General features: G+C 25.7%; 1 protein-coding gene, 1 long non-coding RNA gene and 1 other non-coding gene across 3 annotated transcripts; 2 read left to right on the top strand and 1 right to left on the bottom strand.

Annotated features, from left to right (window-relative positions):
* Nucleotides 1-7,854: 7,854 nt before the first annotated feature.
* TRNAE-CUC (transfer RNA glutamic acid (anticodon CUC)) lies at nucleotides 7,855-7,927 on the top strand. The gene has a single exon. It is a non-coding gene; the product is annotated as a tRNA-Glu (tRNA).
* Nucleotides 7,928-13,233: 5,306 nt separating this feature from the next.
* Nucleotides 13,234-13,946, bottom strand: LOC140173413 (uncharacterized). Its single transcript, XR_011862155.1, has 2 exons — nucleotides 13,751-13,946; nucleotides 13,234-13,606 (listed from the first exon to the last, which is right to left on the bottom strand). It is a non-coding gene; the product is annotated as an uncharacterized lncRNA (long non-coding RNA).
* Nucleotides 13,375-14,506, top strand: LOC112695966 (transcription factor ORG2). The gene is made up of 3 exons (XM_025748516.3): nucleotides 13,375-13,623; nucleotides 13,702-14,088; nucleotides 14,159-14,506. The coding sequence occupies exons 1-3, from the start codon at nucleotides 13,375-13,377 to the stop codon at nucleotides 14,237-14,239; spliced, it is 717 nt and encodes a 238-aa protein (XP_025604301.1). The 3' UTR covers nucleotides 14,240-14,506.
* Nucleotides 14,507-19,439: the final 4,933 nt, after the last annotated feature.

Here is a 19,439-nt window from a genome sequence, read left to right on the forward strand (position 1 = left end):
AAGGAATGAAGCACTCGGTGTCTATTTCAAATGAGAATTTGCATATTATGTCGAAGGAGAATCTTCTCATGATGTCCTAATATCCAACAATCTATATTACTTGCCGGAGAGTGGAGAAAGGCGTGCCCTTAGAGTAGTTGTGAAACTTGGTCTTGAGGATGTCGTGGATGCTGTCGGGGTTGGAAGTGATGTCATCAAAGACGTGGAAGTGAATGCTTTTGGTGGGTGAAGTACAGAGGAGGTGGATATACCAGTCACAAAGATTTAGGAAGTGTGTGGTCCATGACATCTTGAGATAGGTGCGACACGTGTGACAATTACACCATAACTTAATCTTAGGAGGTAAAGAGGAGGAAGGAAAAGATGGAAAAGAAGACTATAAAGGTGAAGAAGGAGAGTATATATGAATGTTAGGGTTATGCGAGATATGATAAAAATTGGGGAAGGACAGTGTCGTTTTCGAATAAAGGGGGCCAAGGATAATTTTGTCCCTTATTAGAGTTGTCAGGGATCATTTTGTCCCATGTTAGAGTTTTCAGGGACCATTTTGTCTTCTATTAGAGTTGACGGAGCCAAGAATCTAAGTGACTGATGGAATTAATTGTTAGTGACCAATCGAGTAATTAATTTTAATTGGGAACTAAAATGTTTGGTTTAAAGTTATTTGAGGATCAAAATGGGTATATATTCTAAATTATTAGTCATGTGAAAATAATAATTTTAATTGTTTAAAATAATGTTTATAACTTTATTTTGATTGAATTAAAATGATATTTTTTTAATGTTTAAAATGATAATTTTAGAATGGCTACATATTACCCAAAAAAAAAAAATAAACAAAAGATGTCATAATTTTCTTAATACTCATCGTGATACCTCTTAAGTGGTCATTAACTCATCATTACAAAATTTTCATAATATTGATAAAATCTTAAAATCTCATAATAACAAGAATTAGAAGTCATAAACCATAAATAAAAGATCAATTATAACGTATAATTTACTTCGTACATAATCATAAAAATCAAAAGTTAAAAACCATTAAAAAAAACAAATATAGCGTACGGTTTTCAATTTATACAAATATTAACATATGGTTTTAATATATAATATCTTCATCATAAAAAAATTACTCGTCCTTATTATATTGTTCACTCCATATAGCCTACTTTCTAGCACTTTTTGGTAATAGAACATTAGAACCTCGTTTTTTTAATTTAACAAGTATAATCACCCGTGCCATGCACGTGATAAGATTGAAATTATAATTTTAAATTATTTTTTTAAAATTAATTTGAATTATAATAATTTGATTAATAAAAAAGTAACATATTATGCGTTGTTTGTTTTTTTTTTAATTCAGTGTTAATTGGATTGATTCTAAAATAGTTATTAATCGGTTTTAATAATGTACTTTCTTCGATAAATCATACATATATAATGAATGTGATCATAAATAATATAGTAATAATAGTTAAATTCACCAACAAATATATTAGCTATATTATCACACTATTAAACAAATTAAATATAAAGACTATTAACACTTATAAATCTATAAAATCGTACTTTCTTTTATTCGTGCGAGGGTTTACTTGTCAAATAAATTTAAAATATAAACAAAAAATATTTATAAGATGGACCTAGCATCACTTGAAAGAATCATGGAAAATAATCAACTTATCTTATCATCCATGAGAACCATTTCTACGTAAGTCGTCTTGTTCTTGTCAAATTTGTATGGGACTTTCCATAACCTTATAATTCTTGCCTTTATTTTTCAAACTTTTTCATTACATAATCTACCGTACCATAGGTAACACTGTTGATAGAATCATAATTAGTAGCCCTTAGGTATGAAAAATAATAAACAGAAGAAAAGTTATGTCTGAGGTACGAATTTTCTAAATGATAAATTAAATAATTGTAACAATTCACTATTACTCCTTCTCTCTCTCTCTCTCTCTCTATATATATATATATATATATATATATATATATATATATATATATATATATATATATATATATACACTAATTATACACGGTAATAATTAACAAATATCTTCAATGGAGATACTTACTACAATTAGGTAAAATTTATTTCATTATATTTTATTAACCTTTATGATTAATTCAATAAAGATACTTACCCAATATATATGTTATCTACATTAATTATATGCCAATATTTTTAGAAAAGAGCTAAAAGAGGAGATATATAAATATATATAATATCATTGCTATATAGGAAGTAGGGCTGTCAAACGGGCTAGTCCGGTCCATTTAGGCCCAGCCCATTAAGCCAGTGGGTTAAATGGGCTGACCTGTTTAAGGCCACTTTATTCGCAGGCCAGAATTTTAATTTCTAGCCCGGACCGTTTATGGTCAGTCCAATGGGTTAAACGGGCCAGCCCGTTTATCATTTAATTTTATTTTTTAAAAAATATTTTGACAAAAAATACCACTTTTAGGTCAAAAATATTTAAAAATAATATTTTTTTTAGTTGATAGGTCTGATTTTCAGGTCGAATCGAGAGAAATATCAACTAAAAGTACTAATTTTTTTGAAAAAAATGTAAAAAAAAATAAACGGGCCACCCATTTAGCACACAGGCTAGCCCGAAATTTAAACAGGTTTAATTTTAGAGGCAAAGTCCGCCCATTTAAATGGGTAAACGGGTTGGTCCGATGAGTTTAGCCCATTTTGACGGTTCTAATAGGAAGCATACATAAATTGATACATTTTTTTTATTATATTATACAACTTAAAATTGTAGTATCATGTTATTATTAATTCTAGATACTTGCTATAATTATATCAAATTTAATTATGACTCTAAATAAATAAAATAGATAACATTCAATATTATTTTTTTCTTTTTACATTCAATATTTACTGTAAATATAAAAAGTAAGATAATTAATGAAAAATATGAACAGAAAATAAAATATATTAATTAAAATTCAATTTGTTATTTAATTAATCTTGTGTTCATACAATAAAACTTTATGAAAATGTTATGAATCATAAACTTTTTTTATTCTACATAAAAAAAACACTATACGTAACTTTTAGTCGTACAAAAATAATTATAAGAATTAATTATTGATGTTGATAATAATCATAATTAATTATTGATATCCTATTTTTTTTAAATATATTTTACCTTTTTTAAAATATAATGCATGTACCATGTAGACCTTATTATTATTATTATTATTATTATTATTATTATTATTATTATTATTATTATTATTATTATTATTATTATTATTATTATCCACTAATTGATATCAAATTAAATAGGTCACTATTAATATGTGCATCAACTATCTTCTAATAAAATTATTATACTTAAATGCGGATTAGAACTATATCAATTGATATAATTAGAATGATTAAAAATATCGATAATTGATACGTAGTTTAATAACACATTGAATATTGATTATAATTAATTAATTTATATAAATTATAATAAATAGTGAGATTTTAATGGCTAATCAAATTAATTAATTGATATAATTAATTAATTATAATTGATTTGCTTTGACGAATTAAATAAAATAGATTTAAAAACACCTCAAGAGCATGCCACATCAGTTCCATCATTAAATGCAAAAATTATATTTTTATATAATAGAATAGATAGATAATAAAGATATTTTCTTAAATTAATATAATTATACATTATTCATTAAATATTTATTATAATATTATAATATAATTATAATAATAATATTTTTATAAAATAAATTTATTTAGAGAAATATAAATTGGTTATTAATGGCCGGTGCCATTATCATATAATTATCATATTATATTATTATTATCATTATTATTATCAATATAATTAAAATGATCAAAAATATTTTTGATTGATAATTGATAAGTAGTTTAATAATGTATTAAATATTGATTTCATATAACTATAATAAAGATATTTTCTTAAATTAGTATAATTATGTATTATTGCTTAAATGCTAATTATAGTATAATTATAATAAAGATATTTTTATAAAATAAACTTAGAAGAGAAAATAGTGTATTATTTTTGGCGGAAAAATAGATTCACGAGGAATCGATATCTCACTTTCATTATATATATATATATATATATATATATATATATATATATATATATATATATATATATATATATATATATAATGCTACTAATAGAAAAAAATTATATAATTTCAATCAATTTCATATAATAAAATAGTGGTTAACAAAAAATATGAAATCTTTTTTTGACATACGTATTATACTATACGTATAAATTATACGGGTTATTTTATAACTTCATATATATATGTATAACAAAGCAGTTTAATATTATATTTTATCTATATTAATTATATGTCAAAATTTCGAAAAAAGATATAAAAGTGGAGATATATAAATATGTATAATATTATTGTTATATATGAAGCAGTTTTATATTATTATAATTATAGAGACTTACTTTAATTACATCAAATTTAATTATGATTGTAAATAAATAAAATAGGAAACAATCAATACTAATTTTTTTCTTTTTATAGTCAAAATTTACTGTAAATATAAAAAATAAAATCACTAATGATTAAAAATTTGAGTAGAAAATAAAACTCCATAAGCTAAATTCAATTTATTAACTAATTAATTTGATGTCCATATAATATTATTATTATTATTATTATTATTATTATTATTATTATATATTGACTAAAATTGTGAATACATACTAATAAAGTTATTACATACGAATGAGAATTAGAATTTTATCAATTATATAAATTCGAAATTATTATTATTATTATTGAATAATGATGATAATTCATGTGATAATGAATATTACTTATAAAACATCTAAAATTAAATAATATTCAACAGTAATTATGTGACAATTATAATTCAAAAATGACTGTATATGAAGTCACTTGAATGATTATTATAATTGATATAATAATTGCTATAATTGCTACATATTCTCAATCTTATAGGTTGTATCAATTTAACTATATCAATTATATTCAAATTAGTAGTCAATTATTTTTATGAAAATTCTTGCTATAATTAGGTTATACTTATGAGATTATCTTGTATTAATCGTTATAATTAATTTAATAAAGATATTTATTAAGTATATATGTTATCTATATTAATTATATGCCAATATATATTTGTAAGAATGAGTTTAAAAAAGTGATATATAAATATATATAATATTATTGTTATATAAAAGTTAGATTTAAATAATATATTAAATATTAATTTGATATAATTATAATAAAAATATTTTTCTAAAATAATATAATTATACATTATTCATGAGCTAATTATAATACAATTAAATATATAATAATATTCTATATTATTTATTTACTGTCATGATTTGATTTGATTGTTTTCTAATTTATTTACTTATATAAATGATTAAAATATATAACATAACTATTGTAATTATTATAATTTTATGATATAATTATAATTAACATATTTTATCATAATTAAATATTGATTTGATATAATTATAATAAAAAAATTTTCTAAAATAATATAATCATATATTATTTATGAGACAATTATAATGCAATTAAAGATATTATTATATCATAATGTCTACTTACTATATTAATATAATATCAAAAGATACATGTTTCATTATTTTTTATAGATAAAATCAATTTTTATTGGCAACTAAATTGTGCTTAGGACAACGAAAACTATATATTTAGGTAGAGTTTTTTTTGTCAAATATAATGAAAATACCAATAAAGAAATAAAGAATAAAAATAAACTTAAATAATATACTTGACACCACTTTATTCTATTAATTATTAAATTATTTAAAAATAGTACATCCACGAAAAATAATCATAATATATAAATTGAGGCAATAAATTAAAATTCTCTAATTATAATTTAATCAAATACTAATATTAAAACCAAAATTACTTAAACAATATTGAATCTATTCTAGTCTTTAGTCATGTATAGTATAAAGTCATTCCGTAACGACAACCAACTGAAATAATATCGTAAGTATCAACATTTAAAATTCGTACAAATTTAAAATTAATAGTACATCAACAGAGTTAAAAATACAACGAAAAGGATGACAAAAGTATTGAGAGTTTGGGACATTCATTTTGCAGCTCACAATAAAGATCTGAGGACACTTGCTGCAATAAGAGCAATTAAAAAAAAACAAAAAGGAAAACAAAATCTGAAATTTGAACCAAATTGACCAATTTAGGATGGTGAATCTAATGAGAAATTATGCAACCGAACAATTATAATAATTTGATAAAAAAGGAGGATGAGTAAATTATAAATGTTAGATAATTAAAATTATTGATAAGTAGTTTAATAACGATCTACTTAATTTTAATTATTTTAATTATAAAAATAAATTACAAATGTTAGATAATTAAAATTATTGATAAGTAGTTTAATAATGCATTAATAATTAAAATATCACAGCTGATATTACAATTTTAATCGAATAATTAAAATTATAATAATTTACTCATCCTCCTTTAACCACATTCCATTAGGTTGGTCATAATAGGTGAGTAGATCTAACAATCATTCGGTAAAGTAGAGATTATTGCCCCTTCTTTGAACGCTTACATCCATGTTGTTGGAATCCGAATCAGTGAAGACAACTCGATGAGATATTTTATAGATGTGATGCATTGTAAACGATTGTGGTAAAAGACAATTGAACTGGAATATTAGACGATAAGAACAACTTAGAGTAACAACAATTAATAAATTATTAAAAGAATAATATAATTGAATGAGTATATGAAAAATATTATAAAAAATTATAAATTGTACCTTAAAAGGATCAACTTCAATAAAAAATGAAGAATACATTCTTATTCTATGAAGTAGTAAAAAAATACTAAATATAAAATTATGAGCTGACTCTCAAATTTAGATGTATGTACGACAGAAAAACACTATTTATAGACTTTAGTAAAACAAAAATAAATATGTAAATTAATTACTATTAAGGCAATTTGTTATTATGTACAATAATTACGCATTATAATTGATAAGTAGTTTAATAGTGCATTAAATATTGATTTGATATAATTATAATGAAGATATGTTCTTAAATTAGTATAATTATATATTATTCATTAAATATTAAATATAATATAATAATATAATTATAATAAATAATTTAGAATAGATAAAAAATTTTATTCGTTTTGGAGGGAAAATGGACTCACGAGAGAGTGACACGTCACCCTTATTAGCTGGGGAAAAACCCAGTTTTAGTATATTAAGTAGATTCCTAAAATAAAAAATGTAATTTGTAAGCACAATAACATAGAACGTAAAATTTGTTACAGAAGCTAGCTAGCAGCAATAACAATATCAATTCGATGTGTGAAAACAGTAATATCAACTTTACAGCACTCCTAGAAAAATAAAAATGAAATATTTGATTTGTGAAAAAACTTAATTTGAAAACAAATACAAATAATTAAAATAGTAAATCATTACGTCAGATATAATATTTAGAGAGATGGATGGAAACATAATATCAGTGCAAGAAACAACATAAATAATTTTGTTGATGCTATAAAATATTTTGATATTTTAACATTTAATGAGGTGAGTAAGGTTAAAGGAATGCATTTTTCAATTAAACTTAAAGAAGATAGATAACTGGATAAGGGCTGGTATCAAGCGGCATAATCAACAATAATAATTCATCAATATCTTGGTAACTGCTCTTATATCTTATCAGTAGATTTTGCAGAACAGTGATGAAGCTCTAATAATAATAATAATAATAATAATGATAGATGTTAATAAAATTGAGAACGAAACTAAGCATCAAATCCGTTGTAGTCTAGGTGGTTAGGATACTCGGCTCTCACCCGAGAGACCCGGGTTCAAGTCCCGGCATCGGAATTTCATTTTATAGTTTTCTACTCTCCAGTTTCCAATCCAAATAGAAACTAATTGGTTCTTGACGTGGGGAGAATCAATATCCAAGGTTTGCCACGTGCTATTCAAAGCGAAACGAGAGTTTAAAAAATGATACTAGACTAAATTTAATTTAATTATTTTTAATATTTAAATTTCAAATTTATACAGTATTTATAATATTAAATATTTCATTTATCATAGAATACTCTAGTATAGATAAAGAACGAAGAATGAACATTAATTGACAGTCAAAAGAATAAAAAAGAATGGACATTAAATTGAGAGTATGAATATTAGTCCTACAATAATTTAATACCATCACTGTGCTATAAGAGGGAGTCGTTCTATTCACCATGCACATATCATTTCTTCTATATATCTTTTCATTTCTAAAACGTACAGTTATTTTTGTCTCAAATTCTCAATTAAGTTTCGTTAGTTCTTGAGTATATTGAAATGAAGATGAAGATGATGACAAGACGCACCATGGCTTTGTTGACTCTGATTTTGATTCTGTTGTTGAACAATACATTCAAGGTCTTAAGTAGTGGGAGAAGCCATTTGAGACCCAAATTCGCCAATAATGTACTTAATAAAAACTTTGGAGGGTTTCAGAATTCGGCGGGTATAAACAGTTTTCAGAAACAATCTCATCAAATTTTCACAGAAAAATCAGGTCCATCCGATAAAGGGAAGGGACATGGAATTCTGTCACCGTCAAATTTGTACTTTGGTTAAAAAAATATAAATAAAAATAATTATAATTTTGTTTTTACTGATAGAAATATAACTATTAATGTTATATTTTTTTCATCGGCTTAAATTATTTAATAATTTTTAGCTGTCACTCTCGTTAACAAATCTTACGATAATAATTTTCTTTCGTATATGTTTACGGTTAGTGCAATCTTTTTTCTTTTTTTTTTTTAATCAAAACAAGAGTTTTTCATAATTATGATAATTTTAACTTTCATTATTTCTAAAAATAATGGTCGTCATTTTAAATATTATGAATATTTTTTTTAAATCGTTACAATGACTACATTTAAGATGATGATTATTGACTATATTTAAAAAATAGCTAAAAGCGTTATTTTTACATTGATAAAATAACATTTTAGAATGGTATAAAATAAGAATTTGAAAATTCATATTAAATTATTAGCCATATTAAAATAATAATTTTTATTATTTAAAATAATTTTTATAATCGTCGTTTTCATCGAATTAAAATGACAAATTCTATATTTAAAATTAAATGACGGTTTTAGAATTGCTGCTACATGTTACCGAAAACCAAAAAAAAAAAAAAAACAAAACAAAACAAAAGAAGCCATAATTTTCTTAAAACTCATCATGTTACCTCTTAAATGGTCATTATTATAAAATGTTCATAATAATTATAAAATTGTGTAAGCACAATAACATAGAATGTAAATTTGTTACAGGAATAGCAGCCATAACAATATCAATTTTTTGACAACAGTAAACTATATATGAATAACTTTCTTAAAGTTTATGTTATAAAGAATATTTATTTATTAAACTTTGTTAATCAGTAAATACAAAATATTATATATATATATATATATATATATATATATATATATATAAATTAATGATAAAATTTTACGATGCAAAAGCTTATAATAAATAGATACGCAAATAATTTCATACTAGTTATGTCATGTAAATACCTAATGACTAATACACATATTGTTAGGGGGCAAATATGCCTAAATTCGTCGGGTCGATTCGTGTAATCCGCCAAAAAAAGTGAATTGGGCTGAAAAATTAGGACCGCCAAATAGTAAAAGCCCGCCTAATTCTCACCGCTTAAACCGCGGGCTTTGGCAGGGCGGGACGGGTTTAGAATTTTTTTAGCAAGAGAGTATTTTTACAATTTTTTTACCAAAACCAACTTCTCCCAACCCAACTTACAAGAGAATGAAGATGAAAATTGAGTATTTTGGATTATATTTATTTTGTTTTAGAGACAATATTTATAATTATGTTTTGGATTATGTTTATTTTGCTTTGAGAACAATATTTATAATTATGTTTTGGATGAAAACTTGGTTTATAATTATATTTATTAGATATTTATAATTACAAAGATTTTAATGTTTGTGAATATAAAAATTATAACTTGTTTATACTTTTAGAAATTATAATAGTTAAAAGTAAAAAAATAGGAGAGATTTTTTTATGCCTTTATATATATTAGAGTAAACACCAAACCCGGTCCTTGTCCATTTTCACGAAGGACCAAAGTAATTCCTGTCCAAAAAAAAGGGACACTTCGATCCTCAACTTTTTTATTTTGGGACAATATGATCCATCTGTTAAAAAAATTATTTAAATAATAATAAAATTGGTTTTGTGGGAGTTTTATTTGTATTTTGTGAGGGGGTTTTAAACTTACACAAACTATTAATAAGTTTGTTTTTGAAAAATTCCTTCACCAATGGTGGTTAAGTGAAGAAAAACTATCAATAAAAGTGATGCCACAAAAAAATAGTAATTGTAGTACAAATACTTTTTAAAAGAAAAAAATCAATGAAAAAAGAGAACTTTAACGTTGATAATATTGGTATTAGTGATTGATGACGATAGAGGAGATAATAATAATAATAAATCAATAAAAATAATAGAAGTAAGAGCCATAATAATGAGGATGAAGAAAGTAGTGATAGTAGTGGTAGTAATTAGCTATATTATTGAAAATAATTTTGTGAAGGTTTAAAATCCCCACAAATATAAATAAAACTCCCACAAAACTAATTTTTATTATTATTTAAATAATTTTTTTAATAGAGGGATCGTATTGTCCCAAAATAAAAAGGTTGAGGGTCGAAGTGTCCCTTTTTTTTAGACAGGGATTATTTTGTCCTTCGTGAAAATGGACAAAGATCGGATTGGGTGTTTACTCTATATATTATTTAATAGTTAAAAGTAAAAAAAAAAAAGAGGTTATTTGACAGATTTAGTCCGCCGACCCGCCAACCCGCCATTAGGCGAGACGAGTTAGAATTTTGAGACCGCTTTATTAAGTAGGGCGGAACGAGCTAGCCTGCCAAAAAAAAGACTTCTAGCGAAGCGGAATGGGGCAGGATGGACCCCTGCTTGCCACCCCTACATACCGTTATCACTTGCAGTCATGCATAATCATCATATTTATAATTTATCTTAATTAATTAATAATTAGCAAAAGCATTGAAGGGTAAAGGCTTGTGCAGGACATGGTTGGCCACGTGCTATTCAAAGCGAAACAACGAGGATTGATCACAACTCACAAGCCACAAGCACCAGGCACTCGCTAATTATAATTAGCACCGCCACATCAGCAGCCACGTAGAATGATTAGGTTTAATTAGTCGTTTATTTTTTTCCATGTAATATAATGCTACTGCTTCATCAAGAACCAATGAGATGGTCCAGTTCCATTGATTTCTCAGTTAGTAACTAATTCATAAAACAAATTATGCTTCCAATTGTAACGAATTCTCTGTTTTTTATTTACCGTTCTAAGCGTAACTAACTCGTGTAGGGGTGAAAAAAAAAAAGTTAGACATTCTAACTAAATAGGCATAAATTTAGACTCTTTTATTTAAAAGTTTTAGAATGTCATTAGAAAGTTAACGGAATATTCGTATAATATGTATGAGCTATTTATTTGACTTAATATGAGTTAAGAAAATGAACATTTAGGATAAAATATTACTAATTTTTTATACATAATATACTCATATTATCTAGAATAACCATCTGAATCAAACATTTATAAACCTCTATTATATGCATTATACAGATACTCCATTAATTTTCTATACTTCCTCAAAGTGTTAATATATTAATAGACCAACTCATTAATTAGTCTTATTAGCCTGTCAGACTCGTTAAAATATAATTAAATATATAAATAATTTTTTATTATTAACAAAATTAAAAAAAATTTTAAATTTATTATATTTAATTATAAATATTTTTATATATTTTAAATATTTTAAAAGATTAAATTTTTTATAAATATTAAATATGATATATTATATATAAATATTTTTATTAAAAAATAATTTTTTTAAATAATATTTTTATTTTTGTAAAAAAGAATTATCAGACTTTTTTAACAGATTTTAGACCAATCCAAGTTGAATAACAAGTTAGGCTTAGCACTTTATAAAGAACCTATAGCAGATTGCAAGGCAGACTCAAACCAATTAATTACATGACATATCAGGTTGTTAAGAGACAAGTCTGGCTTGACTTAGCCTATTTTCACTCCTACTCATGTGCATGTAACTAACTCATGTGGTGTAACTAATTAATCTCTAAGTTAATTTGTGTTTAAATACAAAATGAAAAAAAATAAGAGTAATGTTAGGTAATTAATGACTTTTTTTGAACAATATGAAGTGTATGTTTGGGCGCTATTATTTTGTTAAAAAAAAATCTTTTTTCAATGAAAAAAGATCTTTTTTAATTTTTTAACGTGTTTGGCAAATTTCTAGTAGTAAAAGTAAAAGCAATAGTAAAATAAAAAAAAGATCTTTTTTGAGAAGGTGTAATTTACATCTTTTTTTAAAAGATCTTTTTTCCTTAAAAAAAAGATGTTTTTTCATGTAATAAATAAACAAAAAAGTACTTTTATATTGTTATACCCAAACATAATTGATAGATAAAAATACCTTTTTACATGAGATATCCAAACATAAAATTACTTTTACTTTTCTATAAGATCTTTTAAAAAAAGATAACTCGAAAAAAGATCTTTTCTTAAAAGCTCACCCAAACATGCCCGAACAACCACCAATAAAATAAAAATACACTACACCTCTAAATTACCTACCTAAATTTTAATATTAGAATAACTATCTGCACACCTAATGAAATAAACATTCTATATATCTATTGTTCACCAATATTGTTGGTTACCTATACTTTTCTAAAAAATAAATAAATAAGTGAAAATTTAGGAAATAACACTTTTATTAAAATCTGTCAAACACTTAACTATAAAAAAATAGTAAATAATTTTACGCTATTAAATATAATCTTACACCATTTAAAACATCAAGAATAACTAATTAATAACCACAAATAAAATTTGCTAGTCCTAACACTCCTCAATATATAAATATGATCGTGTGGTGTGTCTTAATTATAAGTATTGATCCACACTCTCTCACACAGATACCACATTCCTGCAGACATGCTATTTCATTTTATAATCTTCTTCTATAAACATAATATATACTTTGCTGAATTATTTAGTGCAAACTGAAATATTTGATAATAACTGCCCTCTTAAAATAATAAAGATAATGAAAGTCCAATTGTTTTCATTATTGTACAACTAACCGCCACTCATTACTTAATCATATATATATAACTAAGCAAGAGTAATTATTCGTAATTGTAGCAAATAAATGTCCATGATGCTTGCATTATCCTCTCCAACAAGTATGTTCCCTAATAACATGGAATGGCCCTTAGAGTTAGAAGAAGAAGAACTAAGTCATAGTCATCATGAATACTTCAACTCAGAAGAGTATCCATTACTCTCTTCTTCCATGGCCAAGAAATTTAATCACAATGCAAGCGAGCGCCACCGCCGCAAGAAGATCAATGCCTTGTACTCTTCTCTCCGGTCAATCCTCCCTGTTGCAGATCAAACCGTATGTTACTCTTTCAAATTAATCATTTCTCATCAAATTAAACCAGCTTATTATATATGATATTTATTATTATTGCAGAAGAAGATGAGCATCCCAGCAACAATTTCAAGAGTGTTGAAATACATACCTGAGTTGCAACAACAGGTGGAAGAACTGATCAAGAAAAAGGAGGAGCTCTTGTTGAGAATTTCTCGGCAAGGGGATATTAATAATGATGATGCAGCAGCAGCAGCAGCAATGAACAAGAAAGGCCATCATCGTCAGAACTCTTCTGGCTTTCTGGTTTCATCAAGTAGGATCAGTGACAGTGAAGTTAGTATTCAGATCATTTCTTCTTATGGAATCCAAAAGTGTCAAGTATCTGAAATCTTGGTGTGTTTAGAAAATCACTATGCCCTTCAACTGCTAAATGCTTCTTCCTTTGACACCTTTGGAGGAAGACTCTTCTACAACCTGCATTTTCAGGTACTTTGCTATTATTGGTTGCAATATTATTCTAACTAATTAATTAATTAATTGATTAATAATGTTTCAGATGGAAATGGCTCATACATTAGACACAGAAGTTCTAAGCGAGAAGATCTTGTCAATATGTGAGAAGCATCAAAGGATATAATATTTATATAATGTAAACATAATATAAATATTTTCTTTTTTTAGTCATAGCTTACTGATAGATTAAATCCTTCAATATTCTCTTGTTTCATCAGATCACATGTATTATCGATATTGATGACGTCAGGAGAATTAATAGTTAATGGGGTTGTGATGTCATGATCACAATTTGTATTATATTTTATTGTATTTGTAGTTGCTATTATATTATGAACCAATTACAAAATAAGGCTTGTGTATGGAATGCATGGGCACGTGCTTATCATAATCTACATTGCCACATCAGCAGCCACGGTAGCTAATCATGAATGCCTTATATGGACCCCAAAATTACTAAATTATTAACTCTTCTTTTGTGGTTTCAATGGATAATTACTCATATTTCCATTCAGAAGTTCCACTATTGTGAAGTAATTAGCCTATTGTAAATAATTAGTGATTTAGTGGTATATATGTTTTTGGATCTGTTACACGTCTAAGTTTTATTGTTATCTAAATTTAATTAAGCAGATTTAATATAATAAAAATTACTCTCATTAATTAAAAGATGAATTTTATAATGTAAAAATAATTTTTTTTTTATCATAAGTTTAGAAGTAATACCTATCTTTTTTTATTATTATTTTATTCAAATATGATAAGACAAATGCATAAAAATTTATATTTTGTCTTTTTCAATTAAATATTGATTCTAATAAAACTTTAATGACAAATATATTTTTATTGTATTGAGCCAAAGAAAAACGTTTAGATCGTAAATGAATTACTATTAAAGAAATATATTGTATTGTGTTTACTTTATTAAAAAAATTAATTAATTTTTATTAAATATTTAAGTATGTATAAATAATGATAAATATTAAAAAAAATAAATATTGAAAAAATAAATATCCAAATTCAAAATTTAGTTTCTAAATTATTGTGTATAATACTAAATTTTTCTTACAATTTATATAAAAAAATTAACAAGTCTTATTTTTATTTTGTGAGAGTACCTTTTAAAAAAGTTATCAATAATATTATTTTTTTATATTTTGTATAAGAAATTAATAAGTGTTATTTTTATTTTGTGAGAGTACCTTTAAAAAAATTTGTCATTTGATTTATGAATTAGTTAAAAAAAATTCTTTAGTCCATGAGTTATTTATTTTTTAAAATTAATTTATAATATTTTGATTTATAGTAAAAATGATCATTTATTTAGAATTACAAATATAACAACAAAATTAAATTTAAAAATTTGAAAAAATATTCATATGCAAAAATGGAACATAAGTAAATATTTATACGTACCAAATAATTTTAGTTATGTTTCAGAGTTTAGACTCCAATTTTGTTCTTTAAATTTTTTTTCTCATCTTTTTAAATTTAACTTTGTTGTTATATTTTTTATTTTAAATAAATTATCATTCATACTACAAATCAAAATATTATAAATTAATGTAAAAATAAATAATTCATGGATTAAAATTTTTTTTTAACTAATTCATAAATAGTTTTTATTTTTGATATTGAATTCATAATAGTATTTTTCAATAACGTATGAAATTTGATGTATTTTTTGATATGGAAATCACAAATTTAACCTTTCAATTTGTGAAGTTTAATTTTTTTTTATTAACGCAAAATCGACCCTCCAATTTGTGAACTTATACAAATTTGATCTTTTAATTTATGAATTTTAATTTTTAAAAATTTTTAAAATACAAAACTGACCTTCGAATTTTGTGAACTACTTGTACAAAATCGATTCTTTGATTTGTGTGACCTCCGATTGATGAACTTTAATTTTTTTTTAAAATAAAAATAGGACTCTTTGATTTGTTATTACATCCATGTTAAATTAAAACGTATCACTTCTACGTAATCGAGAATAATACAACAATAATTTTATATACAGAAATCAGCCATTCATAAATCAAATAACAAAAATTTTTTAAAGTTATTCTCACAAAATAAAAATAACACCTATTATTTTTTTATACAAAATGTAAAAAAAGTTCAGTGTTATACATAATAATTTAGAGATTAAATTTTGAATTTAAATGTTTATTTTTTAAATATTTATTTTTTATAGTATTTAATATTATTATCGCATACTTAGAATATTTAATAAATGTTAATTAATTTTATTGATAAATAAACACAATAAAATATGTTCCTTTAATAACAATTCATTATAGCCCAAACATTATTATTTTTTCTTGACCTAATAAAGCAAAAATATATTTATAATTAATGTTCATTAGAATTAATGTATTTAATTGAAAAAGATAAAATTTAAATTTTATGTATTTGTCTATTAAATCTGAACAAAACAATAATAACAAAAGATAGGTATTATTCTTGAATCCATGCCACGTTAACTTCCTTATGTGTAAAAAAAATTTTATTTTTGCACTGTAGAATTTACCTAATTAAAATTAAAGAGAATGTACACGCACTCAAAATCCCAACGTTACTCTTCGCGTTATAATATAAAAATTGTTCTTCTTTGCACACGTAAGTTCTTCTTATTCTCTCCTCCTCCTCCTTTTAAATTCGCACATACTTCTTTTTCTTCTTCTTCTTCTCTTTTATTATCGTCATCACCAACAATACTAACATTTTACTAACATCTTTATTGGTTCAGATTTTCTCTGGTACTATCATAAAATAATTTCGATTCATTTCTTAGTTTATTTTGATTCATTTGTATGTTAATTGAGGTTCACTTTATGCTGCTAATAAGTATTGACCAAATTTTTTAATTCTTAAGTAATTTCAATTCATTTCTTAGTTTAATGTAATTTCATTTAGGTCCAAAAATAAATTCAATATGGTTTTGTTGATGATTGAGTTTTCTTTTTAGCAAAAAAGAATGAAGTTATTTATTATCACTTTATTCAATTGTATTAGATTTCATTCCATTCCATTCAATTTGTCTTGAGAGTCATTCTAACCACTGGGATAAATTATTCATCGACAACACACCTAGACTGTAAATAAACCAAAAATATTATTAAAGCGAAACTATTGTATAATACCAAATGAACTGAACATTTGTTCATTATATAAATTCAAATTCAGAAACACTTACGTCTAGAATGAACCAAAAATATTATCAAAGCGAAATCACTGTATAATACTTAATAAACCGAACATTGTCCATTATATAAATTCAAATTCAGAACACATGCGTCTAGAATGAACTAAAAAATACCATCAAAACGAAACCAAAACCAAATGAACAGAAAATTGTGTTCATACACAATTAGATTTAGCAATTGCATTCCATTCAATTCAATTCAAAATTGAATAATTCAAACATCGTCCGCTTGATTCGATTCAAAAGAATAATCTAAATCACTCTCATTTAACAGATTTGAAATTGAATCATTTGTTAAAGGGTGAGTGAAGCTGAGAGAGATAGTTCATGAATAGAGGAAATTAAGAGAAGAAATGAAATTGGCATAAACTCAATCTACAGTGAAAGAACTCAAGTTACTCTCGTTACGGCAACAAATTTATATAGTGCTAGTTCAATTCTAACTAACCACTTCCAGGTGGCAATAATCATAACAAACTTAGTAACTAATCTACTTAAGTTATATTCCGCTGTGTGTTGCCGTATTGTATGTATATGGGTCTGCACAAGGTTCTTTATCAAGTAACACCCTCCCTCAAGTTGGGAGTGCAGATGTCCAACAGTCCCAACTTGTGGTGAAGTATTGAGAAAACAGCAGGGGACAGCGGCTTTGTCAACAAGTCAGCTACTTGTTCTTTGGTCGAGATAGGCATCAAATGAATGAGTCCCTCCATGAGCTTGTCGCGTACCACATGGCAATCCACCTCAATATGCTTGGTTCTTTCGTGAAAAAAAGGGTTGGATGCAATGTGGATGGCTGATTGACTATCACAAAAGATGCTGATGGGTTCAGTTAGAGGCATTCCGAGACCCTTCATCAAGTATCCCAACCAGATAGCTTCTTTGGTGGTTGTAGCTAAGGCTCTATATTCAACCTCAGAGGAGCTGCATGAAACAATATTCTGCTTCTTACTTTTCCAAGAGATCAAAACAGACCCAAGAGAAAAATAATAGGCAGAAGTTGAACGTCGTGTGTCTGGGTAAGCTGCCCAGTCAGAATCATAGAAGCCTGTGATGCATAAATAAGTAGAAGTGGGAAAGAATAATCCCTGAGCAGGTGCAGATTTCAAGTATCGCAAGATTTGATGAGCGGCGTGTAGATGCAAGCTTGTCAGTTTGTCTAAGTACTGGCTAAGCCGACTAATAGCATAGCTAATGTCTGATCGTGTGTTGGTCAAATATAAAAATTTACCAACTATCTTCTGATATTCAGTTGAATCGGATAGAGGAATTCTAATATCCTTGCTCAACTTCACACTATAATCCATAGGTGTGGAGATTGGTTTGCAATCGGCAAAGCCATATTCAGTAAGCATGTCCACAATATACTTCCTTTGGTACAACGCGATCCCTTTATCTGAACGTGCTACTTCCAATCCGAGGAAGAATTTCAAGTACCCAATATCCTTTATTTTGAGCAGATAATCCAGCACACTTTTGATTTTGTTGATCTCAAGAATGTCATCTCCGGCCAGTACTAAATCGTCCACATAAACTAAGACTGTAGTAAAAACCATTTTCACATTGTTTGGTGAATCAGAACGGCACTGCTTGTACCCCAGCTCTAATAAAACATATTTGAGCTTGTTATTCCATTGTTTACTGGTCTGCTTGAGTCCATAAAGTGACTTTTCTAGCTTGCATACTTGTCCCTTGCCAACATTCAGCCCTGGTGGGGCAACCATATACACCTATTCATCAAGATCTCCATGAAAGAACACAGTGTTCACATCTATTTGCTTTAGGTACCAATTTTTTGCTGCTGCCAATCCAAGTACCATTCGAAGGCTTGTGAGCTTTAGGACTGGACTAAAGGTGTCTCTGTAATCAATGCCAGGGACTTATGTGTAGCCCTTGGCAACAAGATGTGCCTTATGGCGTTTTACAGATCCATCAGGATTGTATTTCACCTTGAAGACCCACTTGTATCCTATAGGTTTCTTCCCAGGTGACAAAGAGGTGATCTTCCAAGTCTTGCTTTCATCAAGTGAATCAAGTTTAGATTTAATAGCGTTTTTCCAACAAGGTTGAGACATAGCCTCCTCATAGTGCTTGGGCTCAGTATTTGTGGATA

The sequence above is a fragment of the Arachis hypogaea genome, chromosome 6, assembly GCF_003086295.3.
Source record: "Arachis hypogaea cultivar Tifrunner chromosome 6, arahy.Tifrunner.gnm2.J5K5, whole genome shotgun sequence".
In the NCBI taxonomy this organism is placed as follows: Eukaryota; Viridiplantae; Streptophyta; class Magnoliopsida; order Fabales; family Fabaceae; genus Arachis; species Arachis hypogaea.

What these genes read in the sequence shown, in the direction of transcription:
- LOC112695966 (XM_025748516.3), top strand. Translation starts at nt 13,375, where the DNA reads ATGTCCATGATGCTTGCATTATCCTCTCCAACAAGTATGTTCCCTAAT. An exon ending in TCCCTGTTGCAGATCAAACC is followed by an intron (nt 13,624 to 13,701) that starts GTATGTTACTCT and finishes TTATTATTGCAG; the next exon opens with AAGAAGATGAGCATCCCAGC. An exon ending in TCTACAACCTGCATTTTCAG is followed by an intron (nt 14,089 to 14,158) that starts GTACTTTGCTAT and finishes ATAATGTTTCAG; the next exon opens with ATGGAAATGGCTCATACATT.